General features: G+C 37.0%; 1 protein-coding gene across 2 annotated transcripts in view; it reads left to right on the top strand.

Annotated features, from left to right (window-relative positions):
- Nucleotides 1-25,036, top strand: part of LOC136856636 (glutamate receptor ionotropic, kainate glr-3-like) — a 27,794-nt gene extending 2,758 nt beyond the window's left edge. Inside the window, exons 1-15 of one of the 2 annotated variants that reach the window (XM_067134596.1) lie at nucleotides 247-664; nucleotides 9,934-9,981; nucleotides 10,305-10,416; nucleotides 11,623-11,720; nucleotides 13,699-13,868; nucleotides 15,118-15,311; nucleotides 16,018-16,257; nucleotides 16,766-16,893; nucleotides 17,933-18,054; nucleotides 19,495-19,720; nucleotides 20,823-20,968; nucleotides 21,465-21,562; nucleotides 22,073-22,239; nucleotides 23,213-23,351; nucleotides 24,624-25,036. In XM_067134596.1, the coding sequence (XP_066990697.1) occupies nucleotides 517-664; nucleotides 9,934-9,981; nucleotides 10,305-10,416; nucleotides 11,623-11,720; nucleotides 13,699-13,868; nucleotides 15,118-15,311; nucleotides 16,018-16,257; nucleotides 16,766-16,893; nucleotides 17,933-18,054; nucleotides 19,495-19,720; nucleotides 20,823-20,968; nucleotides 21,465-21,536 (1,704 nt within the window). In that variant the 5' untranslated portion in view covers nucleotides 247-516 and the 3' untranslated portion in view covers nucleotides 21,537-21,562; nucleotides 22,073-22,239; nucleotides 23,213-23,351; nucleotides 24,624-25,036. Of the gene's footprint in view, nucleotides 1-246; nucleotides 665-9,933; nucleotides 9,982-10,304; nucleotides 10,417-11,622; nucleotides 11,721-13,698; nucleotides 13,869-15,117; nucleotides 15,312-16,017; nucleotides 16,258-16,765; nucleotides 16,894-17,932; nucleotides 18,055-19,494; nucleotides 19,721-20,822; nucleotides 20,969-21,464; nucleotides 21,563-22,072; nucleotides 22,240-23,212; nucleotides 23,352-24,623 lie in introns of those variants that run through there. The other variant, XM_067134597.1, reaches the window with a different exon arrangement.
- Nucleotides 25,037-25,515: the final 479 nt, after the last annotated feature.

Here is a 25,515-nt window from a genome sequence, read left to right as displayed (position 1 = left end):
ATAGGTAATAGCTTGTTGTTTTTGGATATGTTATAGGTAATAGCTTGTTATTTTTGGATAAAAAGATATTTCAATATGTATTATATTTTGTGAGCTCTGAAAAGATATTAAAACATTCTTAAATCATAAAAAAGGACTATATTTTATTCGTCCATATTCTTTGAAGTTAAACGATCTAAGTACCGCGTAAACTACTAGTTAAGGTTCCCTGCTAAATTTTGCGCTCGTTTAGTGCCAAGTAGTTTCGGTGTGCGGTTTATGAAGCTACGGTTGGGTTTAAGAGCAAGCGTTGTTTATAATCTACAGACACTTTGGAACCACTAAAATCATAAAAACAAAGTTGTTTCGAGACATGGTTTCTGGCCTCATTTGCGTCCTCGATAAAAGTTAATACGTGGCCTGCTTTCTTGAAAACAAGCTAATTGTTATCGTTGGCAGTCTTTCCGCGTCTTTACTCGAGTGAAATGTTTCGCCCGTTTAGACTTATAATCTGTGCGATAACTTTTTTTTTTCAAAATGTGTGAGTTATATCAGAAATTACGGGTGAATGTGTGCAAAGTCCTGTTTCATTTCTGTGTTATATCAATAATGACAGGTAAATATAAGCAAACTGTTGAGCGCAGCTCATTTTACTCGTACTACAGAAGTTGGCGCTCTCCGTCCTGTAAGTATGGTAGCCCTCTTTTCAAGGTTTTAAATTATATTTTAGTGGCGGTAATTCTACTGGGCCTGTTCGTCGATAAGTGAAGCTATTTATTTATTTGTGTTTAATGATTAAAATTTCGCCCCAAAGTCTTGAAATGTGTGCTTTAAAGACAGTTAATAAGCTTGAATAACGCACGGAAATGTTATTCACGGAAATATTAGACTTTCGAATTTAGGCTTTTCATTAAGGAAAATTAACCAAACCATGTGTCAAATAATTTCTCTGCTATTGGACTGATTACAAATAATCTGGCGTTACGAATTTAATGGTCTGTACACTTGTTAGGCCTATAGGTATTATTTATGTATATGTTGTTGTTCACTTCGTGCCTTGGATGCCTTCTTAAATGATCAATTTACACTCTTCAATTAATTGAAATAGTCCTTATCAATTAGAACATGTAATAATTGAGGGCCTCAGAACCAGAAGGTTGTAAACGCCACTTTTTAAAAAATGAGTAAATTGCCCTCAAAGTCTAGCATTCATTACTCTGCTTCTAAGAAAGATATTGATTTAAACTAAGTTTCATATGAAAGCCCTACTCTTTAAAACTTTTTTGTGAAAATTTGAAAAAAATTGTAGGGTGCGCTTGCGCGCTAGCATTCAAAATGTCCGCCTAACCCCTCACATTTGTGTATATTCTGGTCATAACCAGCACTTAAACCATAATTAAATGTGTAAAATGATAATAAAGTGTTATTATATTCTTGGTATAACAACAATGGATGTATAATAATAATAATAATAATAATAATAATAATATGATAATAATAATAATATTAATAATAATAACAATAATATTGATGAGTAATCAATATAGTGTGATGGAAAATAATAATAATAATAATAATAATAATAATAATAATAATAATAATAATACAGTAATATTAGTAATAATGATGTTGACGATGATAACCTTCCATCATCATAATGTTTAACCATTAAAACGGTTGGCCTACATTACGTGCAGCCACGAGTTTGTCTGTCCACCGAGAAACATATTCTTGGCCTGCATCGGGCAGTATATAACTTAACATTGTTTTTTTCCATGACGTTTCATTCCTTGTCCTTTTTCTTCCTCTTGGCCGTTGCACGACATCACAGTGATCACTCTCACTATCAGAGGAAGACATAATGGCGCTAAATAAGGGATGATAATAATAAAAAAACAAATCACGACACTACGGACATTCAATTTCGCCGCGAAAATCACTAGACTGGGAATTAGTGGAGATTAAACTGCGCGGTGATTGGCCGACATACGAGCTCCTTATGCGGGAAAATGCTGATTGGCCTAGAACTGAATACCCGTTTAGTGACGCGCGCTCTCATTGGCTCGCTCTGAGCTTGCAACCTTCTGGTTGTAACTGAGCTCTTATGAGGCTGTAAGCTCCGCGCGACATCACGTTCATTCATATAGCTAAAATCGATAATTCCTACTGTTCCATCACGGATTTCGACCTTACTGAAACGGCTGAATAGCTTAGAAATGCCACGAATAGACAGAGGAAACTTTGCCACATCTACTGGTATGCCTAACTCCAAATCGGTGGGGTGGCGTTTACAACCTTCTGGTTCTGAGGCCCTCAATTCAGTTAACTTGGTAGACCGGTGACCTAGGCTTATAATGACAGTTGTGTACGAGCATTTATAACTTATCCATATTTAAATATTTCTCCAAGCAATTTAAACGAAAGCCATATCTCTTCGGTGATAATGTCCTCTCTTAACAACATAATAGTCTAACTGTCATAGTTAAATGTTCCAATGATTTTTACGTCTCGGTTTTGGTAATTTTTAATGATTGTTAATTTTCTTAATGTTTTATAACCAGGCCTTGTTTTTAGGTTACCATAAGTTCAGTTGTCATTTTCGTTTAGATAAATTCAGTCCTTCCTCGTTTATCTGATTGTTTCCGTTCTTGACACCTTTAGTTTTCTGTAAAAGTAAACTATTGTGCCGGCTTTGTCTGTCCGTCCGGCCGCACTTTGTCTGTCCGCCCACAGATCTTAAAAACTACTGAGGCTAGAGGGCTGCAAATTGGTATGTTGATCATCCACTCTCCAATTATCAAACATACCAAATTGAAGCCCTCTAGCCTCAGTATTTTTTTTTATTTTTTTTTATTTAAGGTTAAAGTTAGACATAATCGTGTGTCTGGCAACGATATAGGACAGGCCACCACCGGGCCCGTGGTTAAAGTTTCATGGGCCGCGGCTCATACAGTATTATACCGAGACCACCGAAAGATTGATTTATTTTCGATGGCCTTGATCATACGCTGTACAGAAAACTCGCTTGCTTCGAAGAAACTTTGGCGCAGTTTTTATTTGTTTTTGTCCAGAACCAGGTAGAACTGCGAAGCATTTCCGAAAATCTGTATGTTTTGCTTATTATTATTTTCAGTCTTTTCTTGACAATCCGGTTTAACATTTGTCCAGTCTGTCAAACATTTGTCCAATCTGTCTTTAACAGGCTCAAATACTTCTGGATCAAAGACAGGGGTAAGTTTAATCATTTTAATGTTGTACGTTTTATGTTACCTTTGTATTCCAGCTATTTATCAAAGAGAAAAATATTGTTTCTGATAACATATTACTCCTAAATTGTTCAGCAAGGTTTTTTGTGCACTCAAATTTCAATTTTTTTTCGAGTGAAATTGCAAACCTCATATATGTCCCCGTAGGGTGGTAGTGCCGTCAGTGCAACTTCTTTCGTTTCTTTTACTGTAGCTCCGTTCATATTCTCTTTCGTCCATCTTGCTTTCCACCCTCTCCTAACAATTGATTCATAGTGCAACTACGAGGTTTTCCTTCCGTTACTTAACCTTTTACCGTCAATTTCCGTTTCAGTGCTGAATGACCTCATGGGTCCCAGTGCTTGGCCCTTGGCCTAAATTCTATATTCAGCTCTGTACAGAACTCCATTTTTATGTCTTCGTCTTACGTAAAGAAAATCTTTACGTCACGAAGTTCAAATGTTTAATCTGTACTGGTTAATTTTCTTTACATAGTCTGTAATCACGAATGCTTTTTACCCTTTCAGTGGTGCTGTTCCTCCTGTTACGCCTTTGGAACCTTCCTGCCGTCAAATTTCCCTTTCAGCGCTGAATGACCTCATAGCTCCCAGCGCTTGGTCTTCGGCCTGCACTCTGTGTTCTGTTCTACTGGTCACTGCAGCTTCTTTTCGCTATCCCAAATCTGTGCTGCGAAAGATAACTGGTCCCACACTCCACCCATGACCAGTTTTCTAATGCCAAAACTTTTGTGCCTTCACCTAATGTCCTTTCTTTGATTGTTGCGTCATTTCATCCATAATTATAATAAATAACAGGCCTTGGGCATATAACACGGTCTAGTCTCAGACCTCCATGTACACCTAACAAGTCACTCTCCTGTTTAAATATCCTCACTTACATAACCTTTCTTTCCTCATCGACGCATGAAATGGCTGTCAACAAAGTATACTCTTTATTTATTAATTTGTTAATTCATTTTTTGTTCTTATCTAATAATTGATACTTGCTATTACCTTCTGTTATTTCTCGCAAATGAACACCATAATATTCTGTGGAAGCTTGATTTTCAAGTCAGTGGCCCCAGTGGGCTTGTTCCATATGAATGGGGATTTATCCTCTGAATAATAATAATAATAATAATAATAATAATAATAATAATAATAATAATAATAATAATAACCTTACAACCTCAGCACACAATCTTTGCCTTTTTTAGAGCCATGTAAACTACTGTACATTGCATCAAGGTCTAGAGTATTCTCTAGACCTTGCATTGCAAATTTCTAAGCGTCTTTTTTGTTAAAGTCAGTGTAAACCACATACAACTAGCTGGGGTTCATTTCCTCGAAAGCTTTTCACATAGCTTTATTATTATTATTATTATTATTATTATTATTATTATTATTATTATTATTATTATTATTATTATTATTATTATTATTCAGAAGATAAATTATATTTTAGTGACGGTAATTCCACTGGGTCTGTTCGTCGATAAGTGAAGCTATTTATTTATTTGTTTAATGATTAAAAATTCGCCCCAAAGTCTTGAAATGTGTGCCTTAAGAACAGTTAATAACCTTGAATAACTCAAGGAAATGTTATTCACGGAGATATTAATGAGCGGCTTAGGAGTTTGGACAGGCAAAATCATTAGACTTTCGAATTTAGGCTTTTCATGAAGGAAAATTAACCAAACTGTATGTCAAAGAATTTCTCTGCTATTGGACTATTGGACTGTTTACAAATAATCTGGCGTTACAAATTTAATGGTCTGTACACTTGTTAGGCCTGTAGGTTTTATTATGTATATGTTGTTGTTCACTTCGTGTCTTGGGTGCCTTCTGAAATTATCAATTTACTCTTCAATTAATTGAGATAGTCCTTATCAATTAGAACATGTAATAATTCAGTTAATTTGGTAGACCGGTGACCTGGGCTTATAATGACATAGTTGTGTACGAGAATTTATAACTTATCCATATTTAAATATTTTTCTAAGCAATTGAAACAAAAGCCATATCTCTTCGGTGATAATGGCCTTTCTTAACAACATAATAGTCTAACTGTCATAGTTAAATGTTCCTCTAATTTTTACGTCCCAGTTTTGGTAATTTTTAATGATTGTTAATTTTCTTCTTAATGTTTTATAACCAGGCCTTGTTTTTAAGTTACCATAAGCTCAGTTGTCATTTTCGTTCAGATAAATTCAGTCCTTCCTCGTTTATCTGATTGTTTCCGTTCTTCTTGACACCTTTACTTTTCTGTAAGTGTAAACTATTGTGCCGGCTTTGTCTGTCCGTCCACAGATCTTAAAAACTACTGAGGCTAGAGGGCTGCAAATTGGTATGCTGATCATTCATCCACCCTCCAATTATCAAACATACCAAATTGAAGCCCTCTAGCCTCAGTATTTTAAAAAATTTTATTCAAGGTTAAAGTTAGCCATAATCGTGTGTCTGGCAACGATATAGGACAGGCCACCACCGGGCCCGTGGTTAAAGTTTCATGGGCCGCGGCTCATACAGTATTATACCGAGACCACCGAAAGATTGATTTATTTTCGGTGGCCTTGATCATACGCTGTACAGAAAACTCGATTGCTTAGAAGAAACTTTGGTATTTTTTACTTGTTTTTGTCCAGAACCAGGTAGAACTGCGAAGCATTTCCAAAAATCTGTATGTTTTGCTTATTATTATTTTCAATATTTTCTTGACAATCCGGTTTAACATTTGTCCAGTCTGTCAAACATTTGTCCAATCTGTCTTTAACAGGCTCAAATACTTCTGGATCAAAGACAGGGGTAAGTTTAATCATTTTAATGTTGTACGTTTGATGTTATCTTTGTATTCCAGCTATTTATCAAAGAGAAATGTTATTTCTGATAACATATTACTCCTAAATTGTTCAGCAAGGTTTTTTGTGCACTCAAATTTCAAATTTTTTTCGAGTGAAATTGCAAACCTCATATATGTCCCCCGTAGGGTGGTAGTGCCGTCAGTGCAACTTCTTTCGTTTCTTTTACTGTAGCTCCGTTCATATTCTCTTTCGTCTATCTTGCTTTCCACCCTCTCCTAACAATTGATTCATAGTGCAACTACGAGGTTTTCCTTCCGTTACTTAACCTTTTACCGTCAATTTCCGTTTCAGTGCTGAATGACCTCATGGGTCCCAGTGCTTGGCCCTTGGCCTAAATTCTATATTCAGCTCTGTACAGAACTCCATTTTTATGTCTTCGTCTTACGTAAAGAAAATCTTTACGTCACGAAGTTCAAATGTTTAATCTGTACTGGTTAATTTTCTTTACATTGTCCGTAATCACGAATGCTTTTTACCCTTTCAGTGGTGCTGTTCCTCCTGTTACGCCTTTCGAACCTTCCTGCCGTCAAATTTCCCTTTCAGCGCTGAATGACCTCATAGCTCCCAGCGCTTGGTCTTCGGCCTGCACTCTGTGTTCTGTTCTACTGGTCATTGCAATTTCTTTTCGCTATCCCAAATCTGTGCTGCGAAAGATGACTGGTCCCACACTCCACCCATGACCAGTTTTCTAATGCCAAAACTTTTGTGCCTTCATCCATAATTATAATAAATAACAGGCCTTGGGCATATAACACGGTCTAGTCTCAGACCTCCTTGTACACCTAACAAGTCACTCTCCTGTTTAAATATCCTAACTTGCATGACCTGTCTTTCCTCATCGACGTGTGAAATGGCTGTCAACAAATTATACTCTGATTATTTATTAATTTGTTAATTCGTTTTTTATTCTTATCTAATAACTGATCTCTTCTCTCTGTACTTGCTATTACCTTCTGTTATTTCTCGCAAATGAACACTATAATATTCTTTGGAAGCTTTATTTTCAAGCCAATGGACCCCGTGGGCTTGTTCCATGTGAATGGGGGTTTATCTTCTGAATAATAATAATAATAATAATAATAATAATAATAATAATAATAATAATAATAATAATAATAATAATAACCCTACAGCCTCAGCACACAATCTACACATTTTTTAGAGCCATTGCATCTTCCTAAACGTCTTTTTTTTTTTTTAGGTCAGTGAAAATCACATACAACTAGTTGGGGTTCCTTTACTGGAAAGCTTTTCACATAGCTTTATTATTATTATTATTATTATTATTATTATTATTATTATTATTATTATTATTATTATTATTATTATTCAAAAGACAAACAGTTTGTCTATACACTGTCTTATTTTTCTTACTTTGAAGATTGGTTGAATGTGGGAGATACAGGGATATTGCAGAGTTGCATGTTGCAAGAGTAGAAGGGGCTAGTTTAAATTTGAAATGGCAGGTGTAATTGACTATTGAGGACAAAGAGTGCAAATAGGAGGCTGCAGAATTGAAAGACACCAGGAATTGATAGCTCATAAGTAAAGTGACGCAGTACTGTGGTTGATAAAGTGATCAAGTGGCTGACCGGGGTTTGTAAGGTATGCTTGGATGAGGAAAAAAGTTCCAAAAGTATCGGTGATGTATGGGACTGGAAGGATCATTGATTTAGTAGAAAAAAAACTTGTGATTGAAGTGATAAAGAAGCAATGTGGAATCACTGTTAAGATGGGATGGCATAACAGATGTGGTCTATAGAGAGTGATTAAACATTTATGGTGGAGTAGAGCATGTTTTAAAATAAGTAGACAGGAGAGAGACTGGTTTTGTGCAAAAGTTGGTCTGATACAAAGGTGTCTTGTGTCTCCCTAGCTGTTGAGTATCTTTATGAATAGAATGACGCAAAAAGTTAAAGAAAATAAAAAAAGGGTATTTAGATGTAGTTACATCATTTATGGGTAAATAATAATGAGTTGGGGAATGGAGTATGGAATGATAGGTGATAACAGTAGTTGCTGGGGATAGTGAGGAGGAACTGCAGAAACTGGTGAATGTCTGAAAGTGTTCTCAGTACAAAAAAATGTAGGGTAAATGTGAAGTTGAGGACCAGGAAAAAGTGGTAACAGCTTAATGTTTCACTCACATACACACGCACACACACATATATATTTCTCTCTCTCTCTCTCTCTCTCTCTCTCTCTCTCTCTCTCTCTCTCTCTCTCTCTAGTGTTAAAAGTTTCCTTGACCGTTTGATTTCCAAGGCAGTATGGAACCAAGAATGATAGATCCGTGCCTATAAGTATAGAGAGAGAGAGAGAGAGAGAGAGAGAGAGAGAGAGAGAGAGAGAGAGAAAGCAATCAACCTTGTGTAATTCATCGCACGTCACTCTCCTTTCGTCAGTGACAGAAAAAAAAGAGACGAGCGTAAGATATTCAAGCGCTTGTCTTAGACTTAAATATTATGGGACTTTTTTCAGAACAGTTTGGCATTTCTTGTCAGTCGACGGCAGGTAAGTACGTATGTATGTATATATATATATATATATATATATATATATATATATATATATTTATTTATTTATTTATATATATATATATATATATATATATATAATATATATATATATATTTATTTATTTATTTGCATGTGTATATATATATTATATATAACATTTGTTTACATATAAGATCTTTTCGTGTATATAAATCCTCAAATAAGTTTGTATTTATTTTGGAAATTGGCAAAGGGCCTTTTACATAATTCTCTCGATATTTACGCAAAGAGGAAAATGTACCTTACGTATGATGTATTGATACCTTTTGCGTGTGTAAGTGTATTGGTGAATTCTTTGTTTCTGAGAGAGCCCACTTTACTTTGTAGTCTGGAATAAGCAGAGATTTTAACCATTCAAAAGATAACCGGCCATATTTCTGTACGACCATTTTCAGGCAGCATAGAAATTCTGCTCAAGTGCATTGTGTAATATCATGTTTTCTCAATATGTTTTCGTTCACAAACGATGTGTTTTTTTTTAGGGAATGTAGAGATTTACGAAAGTGACAAATGCATTTCCATTCTCATAAAAGTTGATTGATAGTCCGTGAGCTATAATTTGAGTTGAAAGAAAACAAACAGAAATAAATTTACAAAGTGCAGCGCACCAAATCAGTCGATTGTTTACTGTTGTTTCGAGGCTGACAAAAGACGAACTTTCATCTTTTCTGCCACATTTCTTATGAGTTACATTCAATATAAACTTAATATTATTTTTTTTATGCTGTTCACAGAGAACATTATTCATCGCTCATCGACTGATGAAGAAAAATCGTCAAACTTTTATTTTTATGCCCCTCAAAACTTAGGTGATATATCTACATTTGGCTGCCTGACACGAAAGCACTCAAATTAAATATGAACAAAACACTTCAGCATTTTACTGGCGGTTAGTGGAGAGCTCTCCAGTCTTTATCCACTTTGAGGTGAAGTATATGTAAATAACTCGTGAATAAATGGATAATAACGCCATCCAATATAAAAAATGCATATATATTTGAGAGAGGAAAGCCTGTTGTTCGAATTCTACCATTGGCTGTACTCTAGTACTAGTAGTAAGAAGCTCAGCTTCCCGCAGGCTGCCAGGACAGGACAGGACTTATTCCAGAAAGAAATTAGGTCTCCTGTGGGTCACTCATCTTTGCATCTGTAGAGACAGACTTCTCGAGTCCTTTAAGAATGTGCCACATCTGTCTTATATTTGAATTAAGATATTCGTGTGATATGTAGAATTTGAGTCTATGGATGCATACGCGTAACTAGGCCTATCTCTTTTTTTATATCATTTCAGGTTTTCTTCAACTAGAGGAAGTGATGAGTTGCACATCCCTCCTTACATGTAAGTAAAGCAAACTTTAAAGAACTTTAACCTTTAATTTTATAAGAGAGTCAGCAGCATTTGAATTTATGGCGCTTTAACCTTTTCAGTCAATAGTTCGTGTGTTGCACGCCGTTTTGTGGAAACTAAGTGCACTAACTAAACCTCCATATCATTGTATTTCAGTGTGCGAGTGTATGTGTGAGTGTGTGTGTGCGTGTGTGTGTGTGTGTGTGTGTGTGTGGGTGTGTGTGTGTGGGTGTGTGAGGTGTGTGTGCGTGGGTGTGTGGGTGGTTTTGTTAGAGAGAGAGAGAGAGAACTAATTTTGTGTTTTTCATCTTCAGCCATGCTGTTGGTGCTTCTATCATGGCCGTCAGCCTACAGCGAATCTCACCAGCTTGAAGCAATAACTTCCTCCTCAATTGTAGAAGGAATAAGATCTTCTAACAGCTGCTGGTGAGTAGATCTGGTGTCGGAAAGACGTTCAGGTTTTTAGGCCTATAGAAGTCGACGGGATTTATTTGGGCAATCTTTTCCCGAACCAGGAACTGGCGTTTTGAACCCCGCAGAGGGGTAGTGCTGTCAGTGCACCTCTTGTGGTGCACTATAGGCATTCCTTAAGGGTCTTTGCAGCGTCCCTCTTTCATACCTTTTACTGTACCTCCGTTCATATTCTCTTTCTTCCATCTGACTTTCCACGCTCTCCTAAATGTTTCATAGTGCAACTGTGAGGTTTTGGCTCCTGTTTCACCTTTCAGACGTTCTTACTGTCGATTTCCTGTTCAGCGCTGAATAATCTCATAGGTCCCAGCGCTTGGCCAATGGCCTAAATTTATATTCTATTCTCCCGGAGTTTTGAAGTACCAGATTACTGATTTACACAGAGAACGTGTAGGGAATGTGATTTAAAGTAACTCGTGTGCGACACAGAATAGTAAATGTATCAGGTAACGTCAATTTAGGTTGGGAAAAATGATTGATGGATATTTCAGAATCGCTTGTCATCGATAAACTTTAGTATAACTATCCCATTATACAAGTGTCTGGGACAAAGCAGGTGTTCCTCTTGTGTCGAAAACGTTTTAAGGGCTGCGGGGGGTAAAACTCCAACTTTTGTATTGAAGACTCCTTTCAATTTGAAGCAGCGTCTTTCCTGTGATGTGGATTTTACAATAATATTTTTATCATGCGTGATGTGTCACCACAGTTAAAAAAAAAAAAAAGAGACTGGATGTAGGTCCTGATCGGTTTCGACTTTATTTGCAAGCCTTTAACGAAGGCGTTCCTTAACGGCTTTTATTTTTTTCACCTGTGGTGATGTGATATATATATATATATATATATATATATATATATATATATATATATATATATATATATATATATATATATATATATATATATATATATATATATATATATATTTATTTATTTATTATGTGTGTGTATGTTTTATATATTTATACACACACACATATATATTTATATACATACATATATATAATCACCTGTCACTTAACAGTTATTAAATCCAAGTGTCTAACAATCCAAATTTCGATTCCGGTGTAATTCTGGCCAAAATAGCCCACAAACATGTTCGAGCGCCGGAAAAGAAGTTTGAAAAAACCCCAAACGTTACATTATATTATATCTCCTTCACAGTGACGGATTAGCCAGCGACATAGCGTCCACACTGGCATCCATCGATGGGGAATATCGTCCAAACCTCGTGCAACTTCTCTACGACGATAAACATGAAGGTAAGGATGGGGTTCTTTTTCCTCTTGAAACATCCTCGAATATCCAAGGTAGCTATATCAGCGTTTCCACATTCAGTTACGTTAGGAAATAATGATGTTAGTGAAGGGAGACAACAGAGTATTCTGAGTTTCTGTCAGGCGCTTGTTTTGTCAAGGTTTTGTTCTTTAATCCCTTCACGAATTCAAAAATGATCCCCTTACACGCCTTGGTTAGCCATCAAAATTGTCCCCTTACACGCCTTGGTTAGCCATCAAAATTGTCCCCTTACACGCCTTGGTTAGCCATCAAAATTGTCCCCTTACACACCCTGGTTAGCCATCAAAATTGTCCCCTTACACGCCTTGGTTAGCCATCAAAATTGTCCCTTCCACACCCTGGTTACCCATCAAAATTGTCCTCTTACACACCCTGGCTAGCCATCAAAATGATACCATTTCACCCACTGGTTAGCTATCAAATTATCCCCTTACACACCGTGGTTACCCATCAAAATTGTCCCCTTACACACCCTGGTTAGCCATCAAAATGATCCCATTTCTCCCACTGGTTAGCTATCAAATTATCCCCTTACACACCGTGGTTACCCATCAAAATTGTCACCTTACACACCCTGGTTAGCCATCAAAATAATCCCATTTCACCCACTGGTTAGCTATCAAATTATCCCCTTACACACCCTGGTTAACTATCAGAATTGTCCCAAACACCCTGGTTAGTCATCAGAATTGTCCCCATACACACCCTGGTTAGCCGTTAGCCATCAAAATTATTCCCTTTCACCCCCTGGTAAGCTATCAAATTATCCCCTTAGTTCCTGGTTATACATCAAAGTTGTTCCTTACACAACCTGGTCAGCCGTCAAAATTGTCCCCATACACACACTGGTTAGCCATCAAATTATCGTGTCACTAACTTCCTGCAGCATATGGCTCATAAACTTATCAATTCCCAGCACCTTTCTAGTTTTTAGCCATCTATCCTTTTCATTGAACCACTCTTTTTAAAATTTTACAACGATATAGAACTGTTTCCCTCTGATGGCGTCTCATCGTTTTAATTTATCGTTCTACGATTCATTTTTCGTTAACTTTCCTTTTTGCATCTACTTACCAGAAATATCTCTTCTTACTTCTATGCCATTACCTCTTCTCATCATTATTTTCTGCAAACCCTCTTATTCTGCTCACACTCAAATGCAGAAGATTCTACTCTGCACAATACCTAGCTCCCCATCTCAACTCTAGTAGCAGTTATCATTCAGGCTTTATCCTTTATAATGCCTCTGGCTATTTAATTGTTGTTCTGATCAGTTTCCCTGATATCTCTAAGTTACCCTAGGCCTCCAAATATTGTTAAGAGATATTGGTAATTAGCCCCTCATATTCATCAGTACTTTAGCCTGAGCAGCAAACAGAAGCCTGCCTTGCATGGTTCACATGAACTTGGCTAAAGCTATCTCTGAAAGCTGCATCCCATTGGCACATTTTCTGGTGTATTTTACTCCTTCTGTATGATTTAGGCCACAGTGGCCAATATTGTCTGCAAAATTGAAATCGCGCATGTGCGATACCTCTGAGTCCCTTGTGTGATGGTTAATCATTATTCTAAAGTCCTGACTCAGTTTTTATTTATCAATTTTGGAAAGGCATTGCCCAGTTTTTCGCCTACGTCATGCTTACGCAAACTAAGAGGCAAGAGCTTGGGGCATTATGGCTAACATTTGCTACCTGATCTTGCCGCCAGTGCTGTCAACTTGGGCCCAACTCTGAGGGCAAGATGCCAGAATATGCTAGAAAATATTCCCGGGCAGCATCATCTTGATTGGTCAAGAGTTCCGCATCATTTCAAGACGATCAAAGATAGTCTGAAATGTACTTTGGTTTGGCTTAGCCTGAAAAATGGCGTTTTATAAATCCTGTGATACATACCCAGCGACTAGAGTATAATACGCTCTCTTCTTCCCTGCTTTTCAAACAGAAACTGCAGCCGGTTTATCTCAAACGCTCTCCAGCGAGATGTTTGGCTTTATGGTGGTCCAGTATGAGACGTCAATTAAAACTGCGAAGAAACTGATCAACTCAGCTTGGGGAAAGACATTGCTTTTGGTCCTCTGCTCTCCTAGTATAATCTTGGATATGTTCTCTGTGGTAAGACTTGGAACAAATGTTGTTGCAAATCTTGCACAGTTAGCCTAAGGCCTCTTAGTCAAATCTTGGATATCTTGTCTGAAGTAAGACTTAGGAAAAAATGATATAGCAAATTTTGTACGGATAGCCTAGGCTCTTCTAGTAAAATCATGGATATCTTCTCTGTAGTAAGACTTAGAACAAATGATATTACAGATCTTGTGGAGATAGCCTAAGGTCTCCTGGTAAAATCTTGGATAATATTTCGTCCGAGGTAAGACTTCGAACAAATGTCGTAAATCTTGCACAGACAGCCGAAGCTCTCCTTGTAAAATCTTTGATATCTTCTGTGATAAGACTTAGAACAAACGATATTGCAAATTTTGTACAGATAGCATTAGGTCTCCTAGTAAATATTGGATATCTTGTTGAGGTAAGAGGACAAATGATATTACAAACAATGCTGTACAGATAGCCTAAGCTCCCCTACTAAAATCTCTGTAGTAAGGCTAGGAACAAATGATATTGCAAACTTTGTACTAAAATCTGTCACGTAACAATGATTCTGTATCAGCAAAAACTACTTTAAATTAAATTAACAGTGTTTAAGGATGTAAAAGGGAGGATACCGAATTAATAGACATGAAATCAGAAATAATTTCATGTAATCTTCTTCATTGTTCAGTGAAAATAATCTACGTCAATACCTGTTTATTGTCAGCCATATTGGACATTTTCTAAGTGACTCATTAAAATACCTATTGACAGTTCCAATCATTTAGGCATAGAAAGTAGTTCTCAGAAGCGTGTGCAATGCTTGCTTCGACAAATACATGATAAAATTATTTGATAAGAAAATTCCACGTTTTTATACGTGAAATACACGTGTCCAGATTAGTTGTACAAAGAGATCTAATAACAATTAGGGCACATGAGTTAATTAGTCCAGTTATTTTAGGCAATGCTCTTCTGTCTGTCTCCGTAAATGTTATAGTTCGAGGACTTGAGAAAACGTTTCCTATATCTGGGTAAGTTTCACAAAAATTACAAATTTGATAGTTATGTAGTTAAAGGATTCTGTTTATCAGTCTTACGTGAAATATATGGCCTTAACTTAACAAAATTGCACGAATATTTATGACTAATAACATCAATAACAGGTTATAACAACGCGAAAGTCTTAGAAAATGTTTTGATATCTTTATCGCTTGAAAAATTGGACGTTCAGTGACGTCACCTCCCAATCTTCTTCTTTCGATTCCTGTGCCAGATTCGTCTGAACTACCTGGACAGCCACTTCGTCAGCTGGCTGGTGGTACTGAGAGGAAACGAAGACCTGAATGCGGTCCTCGTTGGTCTCAACGGTCTGGTGTTCGAGGGGACTCGGGTGACCGTTGTTGCCGAAGTGGCGAAGGGATTACCTGTCGTTTTCACCGATGCGATGGATAGCGATGGGGTGACCAGGTAACGGAAAGGGGACTTCCATATATATACAGAATATATATATATATATATATATATATATATATATATATATATATATATATATATATATATATATATATATATATATATATATATATATATATATATATATATATATATATAAAACGAGGTCACGTTGCAGACCTGGCCACGCTGTGTGTGTGTGTCTATGGATAGTTGCAAGATGACCTTGAAAGTGACAATGCTGCTTTTGAATCAGTGTAATTTTCATTCATATTTTCGAGACATCTGTACTGTCCTTTCCCAGACATAGTGATTGAAATCTCTCTCTGTCTCTCTCTCTCTCTCTCTCTCTCTCTCTCTCTCTCTTCTAAAAATAAAATCCCTCTCTCAGATTCTGTGCCCAGTCTCTCTCTCTCTCTCTCTCTCTCTCTCTCTCTCTCTCTCAGTCGTCTAACCATAAAATCCCCCTTCTCAGATTCTATGACCAATCTCTCTCTCTCTCTCTCTCTCTCTCTCTCTCTCTCTCTCTCTCTCTCTCCTAACCAAAAGCTCTCTCTCTCTCTCTCTCTCTCTCTCTCTCTCTCTCTCTCTCTCTCTCTCTCTCTCTCAGTCGTCTAACCATAAAATTCCTCTCTCAGATTCTATGACCAATCTCTCTCTCTCTCTCTCTCTCTCTCTCTCTCTCTCTCAATCTTCTAAGCACAAAATCCCTTTCTTTCAGACTGCATGACCAGGGAAGCTGGGGGAAACCCGTCGAATCGAAGAGGAAACACTTGATCGACCTTCTGGAACCCGACGAGGAACGTTCCATCAACATGAAGGGTCGAGTCCTGAACGTGACCGCCCTGGAGAGGATGCCCCACTTTGGCATAAGCCCGCCCAACCCTGACGGCAGCGTGAACGCCACGGGAGGCTTCGAACTCATGATTTTGCAAACGCTCGGCTCTATCTTCAATTTCACGTAATGGGGTTTTCCGTCGTTTTCGTTTGTGTGTTGGTGTTGTCTTAATTGGTTTTTGTCAGATATATATATATATATATATATATATATATATATATATATATATATATATATATATATATATATATATATATATATATATATATATATATATATATATATATATATATATATCCTGATAAAAACTAGGTAAGACAATATATATATATATATATATATATATATATATATATATATATATATATATATATATATATATATGTGTGTGTGTGTGTGTGGGTGTATATATAATTGTATGTGTAATAGATAAGAAGTACACAATCTCAATTAGAAGCTGCATGCATCAATGTCATTATTGCTTGGGAAATTTGAGTGCTCTTAAAATTTGCCCGATATACTGTATGTATACATCACCAGTATCTTTCCAGTACTTTAAAATTGTTGTCAGTATTTTAAGGTTGAAACGTGACTGTTGTGGCTTTCATTGATCAGATTCTTTTCCCAACAGTTTCCGAGTCATCGTTCCAGCCGATGGGAGTTTCGGCAATCCTCTCCCGAACGGGAAGGTGACTGGCATGATCGGACTGGTTGCACGGCGGGAGGCCAGTCTCGCCTTCGGAGGCGTCACGCTGACTGGTGAGGAAAACGGGAAACGTCTTTCACCAGTCGCTGCAAACAGCGTGACTGTTTCATCGTCATGCAAACGAATCTTTCATATTCTTCTTTGCCCACGAGAGAATTCTTCCTTCTCCATCACCCACAAACAGTTGCTTCATGTTGTTATTGTTATAACCCTCAAAAGAAATCCTTAACTTTCTTCATCGCCCACAAACCAAGCCTTCATATCCTTCATCACCCACAAACCAAGGCTTCATACTCTGTCACTTACAAACGAAGCCTTCACATTCTTTATCATCCACAAACGAAGCCTTCATATTCTCCACTACCCACAAACCTTCGTATTCTTTAACACCCACAAACCAAGCCTTCATATTTTCTACCACCCACAGACCAAGCCTTCATACTCTGTCACCCCCAAACAAAGCCTTCACATTCTTTATCATCCACAAACGAAGCCTTCATGTTCTCAACCACCCACAAACCAAGCCTTCGTGTTCTCCACCACCAACAAACCAAGTCTTAATACTCTGTCGCCCACAAACAAAGCCTTAACATTCTTCGTCATCCACAAACTAAGTCTTCATAATCTCCACCACCCACAAACCAAGCCTTCATACTTTGTCGCCCACAAACGAAGCCTTCACATTCTTTATCACCCACGAATGAATCCTTCATATTCTCCGCCACCCACAAACCAAGCCCTCATACTCTATCACCCCCGAACAAAGCCTTAACATTCTTCATCATCCACAAACTAAGTCTTCATATTCTCCACCACCCACAAACCAAGCCCTCATACTCTATCATCCCCGAACAAAGCCTTAACATTCTTCATCATCCACAAACTAAGTCTTCATATTCTCCACCACCCACAAACCAAGCCCTCATACTCTGTCGCCCACAAACGAAGCCTCCACATTCTGTATCACCCACTAATGAAGCCTTCATTTTCTTCACGACCCACAAACCAAGCCTTCGTACTCTATCACTCACAAACAAAGCCTTCGCATTCTTGATCATCCTCAAACACATTTTTCTTCTTCTTCTTCGTCAGATGAGAGAGGCAAGGTCATAGACTTCAGCATCCCGTTTTACCAAGGTTACCTGACTATCTTCTCGACTCCTCCTAAAGAGAAGAACAGAGCCCTGGCTGTTCTCTCTCCTTTCACTTACGAGGTATATAATGCTTCAGATTTTTTCCTTCCTTTTAGTTGTGTCTGAAAGATCGTACTGACTGGTTCTGTGCTGCGTCTGATTTCCAAAAAAATTATTGGTTTTCGCTCAGGTGTACTAATTTTTCTCATGGTAGTTTAATTAGTTTTTATTAATTTTTAAAGTAATGATGTAGCATATTTTTTTCATCACTGGTAATGAGTGTGCATGGGAATTTTTATTTAACCGGTTTAGGCCTTACTTTTGAGGCTAGATATATATATATATATATATATATATATATATATATATATATATATATATATATATATATATATATATATATATATATATATATATATATATATATATATATATATATATATATATATATATATATATATATATATATATATATATATATATATATATATATATATATATATATATATATATATATATATATATATATATAAATGATTAGACAAAGGAAAGCTGTTTCAAGTATAAATGATTAACAACGACGTTCAATGATTTTATGTTAGTTATCTTTTTTATAAATCCCGTGAATAAGTTTCAACAAATAACTATAAGATATGCTGAAGAATGCTGGAAAAAGACAATATGTACTTGAGCTTCTGTGCAGCAATTGCAACACAAAATAAAAAGAAGTTTGAGTCCCAAAAGTTGTGGAATGTTGATATAGCCCAGTTTATGCTAATTATTGTGTTTCTCTAGATGTCTATTGTTTCGCCACTTTGCACTTAGAACGCTCTGAATCGCTGCCTAAATTTAAGTGATTGGTCCTTGCCGATTTTAATTCCTTTTTTTACAATGTTTTTAAATTGTGTGCACATTCGTTTCACAGTATATGGCACTGAAGCCCCCGTGAAACAGATTGCTACTTCTGTTTAATAGGCAGTGAGGCGAAAGCCAACTACCTTGGAGATAACTGAGGTATCTCGTAACATTCAGAATGATTCAGAGCCTGGTACGTCCATTCCTTTGCACTATAATTTAGTGTAAACTGGAATATAACATTTAGGCCAAAGGCCAAGCGCTGGGACCTATGGTGTGGTCAATGGTTCAGCAATTCGGTTTAGGGACGAGTTGTGAAATGCACTCTGCTCAGTCTTTTTCGAACGCTGAAAGGGAAATTGAGAGGAATACAAAGGCCTTAAAGTTGTAACAGGAGAAAAACCTCAAAGCAGTTGCCCTATGAAACAACTGTCAGGGTAGGGTAGAAAGTAAGGTGGAAGAAAGAGAATATGAACGGAGACACAGCAAAAAGGAATGAAAGGGGCTGCAGCTAGGGGCCCGAAGGGACGCTGCAAAGAACCTTGAAAGCGAGGTGCACTGACGAAACTACCCACTTACAAGGTATAATTTAGCAAAGTGCACTTTAACTGTCAACATAAAATAGCCTGTACGCTTTGCTCAAAGCTGAATTGTCTTCTCCACCAGGTCTGGATCGGCATTATACTCTCCACGGCAGTCATAGGACCCATCCTTTTCGGGGTGTCCAAGGCTGCCACGAGGATGAAGGCGAGCGAATCCTCGCCATCGGAGCAGAATTACGCCTTCAACATGTTCAGGAACATCGTCAATCAGGGGAACTCCCTGACGCTTGGTCTCTGGTCTGAGAGAATCATCTTGCTCTGCTGGTTCCTTTTCTGCCTCGTGTGCTCAGGTATTTGGGGTATACGATGTCACAGTTATAGGCTAGTTGTTTGTTATTATTATTATTATTATTATTATTATTATTATTATTATTATTATTATTATTCAGAAGATGAACCCTATTCATATGGAGCAAGCCCACCTAAGGGGCCACTGACTTGATATTCAAGCTTCCAAGGAATATTACGGCGTTTATTTAAAAGAAGTTACAGAAGGAAATTGGAAATACAGAAAGACGAGATCAGTTATTAAAAGAAGAAACAAATAAAATGTTAACTTAACAGATAGAGAGATAAAAATTTAATAAATTATTAAAATACAATTAGATTCCTTTGGGCTTAATGAACTTTTGTCCAAGTTTTCCAGGCGAGAAAACTTCGTCTTTGATTAATATATCTGTGGTTGGCTACATTTCAAATGTTGATAGCTAGACTGTGACATGTAGACAATTTTTCTTAACGTTGCAAAATGTAATATATTTTTTCTTGATGTTGTTTATTGGGTTAATTTCATAAAATCATCTGACAGTTTTAAGCCTGTATGATATTGCGAGAGAGAATAATTACGGTACCTTCTCTTATTTAAGCTTTTCTGAAAAAATAGCCTTCAAAGATTTTGATACCGTTCAGTTTCTTATTAGCTCATCTTTTGAGAAATTTTATTTTTTGGAAAATCTAACAACACAGCTGAAATCTTGGTATGTTATAGAATATAAAAAAACAGATGCATTGACAAGGAAACTCAAAAACTTAAAAAAAAAAAATAGGATACACCAGTTCGCCAAAAAAGGGACGAATATTTGCACTGTAACGTATTTTACCAATAGTACTTTATTGGGTCAGTCAAGGACAAGAAAAAGTGGAGGTCTGCCCACTTCCCCAAAATCCCCCACGTAGGCGGAGCTTTGTCTACCTTCTTATTGCGTCAGCAAGCGAATTGTCGCAATGAGCAGGTACCTCTAAGATGCGTCATCGCCTACGTAGTTACCTCAGGTGGGAGGCGACTCCACCCAACTGGGTAGACCTCGTCTCTCTTGGCCTTGGGCTCGGCAACCTAAATATTTGATCCTCCTGACCATTTCCTTCGTAAATATCCAATACCTCGTGTTCCAGCTCTCTATTCTGGAACGCTGACGGCCGTGCTAGTCGTTCCAGCCTACGAGAAGCCCATCAATTCGTTGCAAGATCTCCCGCAAGCTGTCAAAAGGGGAATGACTCTCCTTGTCAACGGCGCCACCACGCACGAGTTCATCTTTAAGGTAAAGGTTGCTGAGTTATTGTCATTAAACCAGCGGACTGTATTTATTTATTTGTTTCTTTATTTATTGCTTGGTTTTATGATATTTCAGGCGTGTTAGCTGGTAGACATCACCTTGTTGACTCTTAACAGTTGAACTAGCTGTAGCTGTCCACTGATGCAGTTGTATATATATATATATAAATTTATATAAAATATTTTATGTACTATATATACATATGTATTACACACACACACATATATATATGTATGTGTATGTATATATATTACATATAATTGTATATATACTGTACATAAACACACACACATTTATATATATATATATATATATATATATATATATATATATATATATATATATATATATATATATATATATATATATATATATATATATATATATACATATATAATATATATATATATATATATATATATATATATATATATATATATATATTAAAGTCAAAATAACTTTTTTCAAAACTCCTTGACAGGAAGCGAAAAAGGGATCTTCAAAGATACCTGGGCCCTGTTCAACCACAAGGACAGATCAGAGAGTTTTATAGACGGGATGGAGACTGGAGTTAGAAGGGTAAGAATGGCTTAGGCCGAAGTTGTATGTCCTAGATAGATAGATAGACAGATAGACAGATAGCACATAGCTAGTTAGACATATAGATAGGTAGATGATTAAAACATCAGAGAAATAAATATAATTGTTGTTATAATGAAATGGATCAACCAGGACACATGAGAACAGATAGATTAATACTGGTATTAACAAACACTGAAAGGATAAATTAAATGTACAAAGCTTAATCTTGAGCTTTGGGCTGAAAGCCCTAAAGCTTGTAAAGTTAGAAAGTATAGGAGTTGATCCAGTAATCAATAATTGATCATTGTTTTGAGCTGACGGTAAATTTCAACTTCTGATATCCATGAAGCTAACCGTGATTGGCTGATCTCACCCTGCTCACCACTCACCAGAGCTTACAGTTCAAATTAACCAATCAAAAGCAAGGTGGTCGCTTCACTGATATCAGTTTTGGATATTTACTGTCAGCTGGAAAAAAACCCAAACTTATAGGAATAATTATCTCAGGTGTTGACGGGGAAATACTTGTACATCAGCACTGAAAACAAAGTGAAGTTCGTGGCAGCTGCCTATGGCTGGGAAAACTTCCACGTGGGAACACAGAAGTTCTTCTTCCACAATCTTGGCATGGCCATCAGTTCCGGGGTTCCCTACAGGTCGCACTTCGACCGGATGTGAGTGTCCTTTGTACTTTCCTGTAGGGCATTACTTAGGGTTCATTGCAGCGTCCGTTCGGCCCCTAGCTACAACCCCCTTTCATTCCGTTCATATTCTCTTTCTTCCATCTTACTTTCCATCATCTCTTAACAATTGTTTCGTGAGGTTTTCCTCCTGTTACACCTATAAAACCTTTCCACTCTCAATTTCTCTTTCAGCGCTGAATGATCTTTGGCCTAAATTTTATGTTCAATTCCGTATCAGTACATTGTGAAACAACCGTGAAAAATTGGTGATTGCTACATTACTGTTTCACAGAAAAAAGAACAAAAGTTTTCTATCTTTTATATTCTAAATGGACACACAGCAGACTTTTATACATGTACTCGAAATGTTTATCTAGCATCCAACTGGATGACAGTGTCAGCAACTGGACACAGTGTCAGTAACTGGACACAGTGTCAGTAACTGGACACAGTGTCAGTAACTGGACACAGTGTCAGTAACTGTACTCAGTGTTAGTTACTGGACAGTGTCAGCAAATTGACACATTGTCAGCAACTGGTCACAGTGTCAGCAACTGGACACAGTTTCAGTAACTGGACACAGTTTCAGTAACTGGACAGTGTCAGCAGCTGGACACAGTTTCAGTAACTGGACACAGAGTCAGTAATTGGACACGGTGTCAGCAACTGGACCTGTTGTCAGTGACTGGATAGATAACTGGACACAGTGTAAGTAACTGGACATAGTGTTAGTAACTGGACACAACACCAGTAACTGAACAGTGTCGTTAACTGGACACAGTTTCAGCAACTGGAGACAGTGTCGGTAACTGGACAAAATGTCAGGCACTGGACATAGTGTCAGTAACCAGACACAGTGTCAGTAACTAGACAGTGTCAGTAACTAGACACAATGGCGTGTAAATTCATGTCAATATACCCAAGACCTCAACCACTGAGTTTACGAATCTCGTATTTTATCCAGGCTGATGAGAATGATCGAAGGCGGTCTCATCATCAAGTGGGACAACGACATATTTTGGAAACTGGCTCAGTCGTCGCCAAGAAATACCAACGGAGCGAATAACTCCGATACCCCGGCGATTACTCTCAAACATCTTCAGGTAGGATTTGCCTCGTAATCACCTGATTTACAATCCATTCTTTATTATCATTATAAATCTAGGTGATTTGAGTTGTCTAGATTTAAACATCATGATCATTATAATGATTATTTCTATAGACATTCAACTCGTAATTTCTTGAAGCTCTGATGACTCAGTTTGTCGAAATAGCTAAAGTGGCGATTAATTAATTTCCAGTGTAATCCGTTTAAGATGTAACTCAATGGTTACCGTGTCGTAATCCCCCCCTTTCCATGTTTATATTTGAACTCAAGACAGAACAAAATAAAGCCAGTTTGATTTAACGGCGAATAGCTCAGATAGAATGCACTTAATCAAAAATCCATTGTGTTTTTGTTCCTTCTTATTCCGTCTATAAATATAGCAGTGTTGTAGCAACAAATTTAGCAGTGTTATAGAAACAAATTTAATAGTGGCGTAGGAAATTTAGTTGTGTTGTAGCAACAAATTTAGCAGTGTTATAGAAACAAATTTATTAGTGGCGTAGGAAATTTTGTGGTGTTGTAGCAACAAATTTAGCAGTGTTGCGGAAATTTAGTGGTGGTGTAGTAACAAACTTAGCAGTGTTGTAGCAACAAATTTAGCAGTGTTGCAGGAAAAAATTTAGCAGTGTTGTAGCAACAAATTTAACACTGTAGCAACAACAAATTTAATAGCGTTGTAGCAACAAATTTGGCAATTATAGTAACAAATTTAGCAGTGTGGTAGCATCAAATTTAACAGTATTATATCAACAAATTTAACAGTGTTATACCAACAAATTTAAGTGTTATGGCAACAAATTTACCAGTTTAGAAACAACAAGTGTAGCAGTGCTGTAGCAACAAATTTAATAGTGCAGTAGCAACAAATTCAGCGGTTATAGCAAGAACTTTAGCAGCGGTATAGCAACTATTTTGCAGTGTTGTCGCAACAAATTAGCATTGTTATAGCAAAAACTATAGAAGTGTTGAAGCAACAAATTTAGAACTATTGTAGCAACAAATTCAACAGTGGTATACCAACAAATTTAGCAGTGTAGTAGCAAAACATTTAGTAGTGTCGTAGCAAAGAATTTAGTAGTACTATAGCAACACATTTACCAGCATTGTAGCAAAAAATATAGCAACGCTGTAGCCACAAGTTTAGCAGTGTAGTTGCAGCGATATCTTAAACACTGACCTTATTCTTGTGAATTTGGTATTGCACAACATTTGTAGCTTAATGTTTGCGATAAAATAAATATGAACACATATATACCATTTTTTCCAGGGCGCATTTCTTTTGGTAGTATTTGGATATGCCATAGCAGCTTTGGCACTTGCCATGGAAAACGTAGTCGTGATAATTAAGGGAAAATTGCGCTAAGAGAAGCAGTTTTTGGAACAACTGGAAACCAGGCCTGAAGGTCGTTCTTCGTCATCTGATATGCTGCAATTAATCCAGTCCGGATTCCATTTTAAAGGATGAAGGAGGAGTCACATATCTGCTTTAAACACTAAATACGCTCGGTCACGGTAGAGTACCTTCAAAGATATTACTGTACAGAGGTTTTAAGTGGCAAAATATGTATTTTAAACAACTCTAAATCTTTGAATTAAGTATTGATTGTTACGAGCATCAGTTGGTCATGAATGTATTGTTTAAGCTTTGCAATAATAAAGTGTCCGAGACGGTTCACGTCAGATTGAGTTTTACTAAAATATATTCCCAAGACGATCCCGTGTAGACAGTTATGTCTTAGCCATTTTGTGAGCTAAATTGGTAAGTTTAAACAAATGATAATTAAGCTAAAAATCAAACCATTAGTTTGTTTCATTTGCGAATACATTGGAATTACAGGTATTTAGTCTTGATGGCTAGATTGCAACCAAACTGCAATATATGGAAAAAAATACAATTTTGTAAGTACGTAACAGCAGAATGCTACGAGAACAAGGTCACTCGATGCTTCGTCAAATTCTCGAACTGTCAAGAACATTCGAAGCAAACTCAGTCTTCACTGGTTCGCGAAACGAGGTTTCCGAACAGTTGTGGTCACAACGCTGAAAGAGAAGGTTGAAGGAAATTGTGCTTGTGACTCGGACGTGAGCTTAGTGGAAGAGGAGATTATAGAAGAGATCCTTCATCCCACAACAAAGTTCGCACATGCTTGAATTCAATA

This window comes from Macrobrachium rosenbergii, chromosome 36 (assembly GCF_040412425.1).
Source record: "Macrobrachium rosenbergii isolate ZJJX-2024 chromosome 36, ASM4041242v1, whole genome shotgun sequence".
Classification (NCBI taxonomy): Eukaryota; Metazoa; Arthropoda; class Malacostraca; order Decapoda; family Palaemonidae; genus Macrobrachium; species Macrobrachium rosenbergii.
Note: the sequence above shows the minus strand (reverse complement) of the source record. Positions and strands in the feature narration are given on the sequence as shown.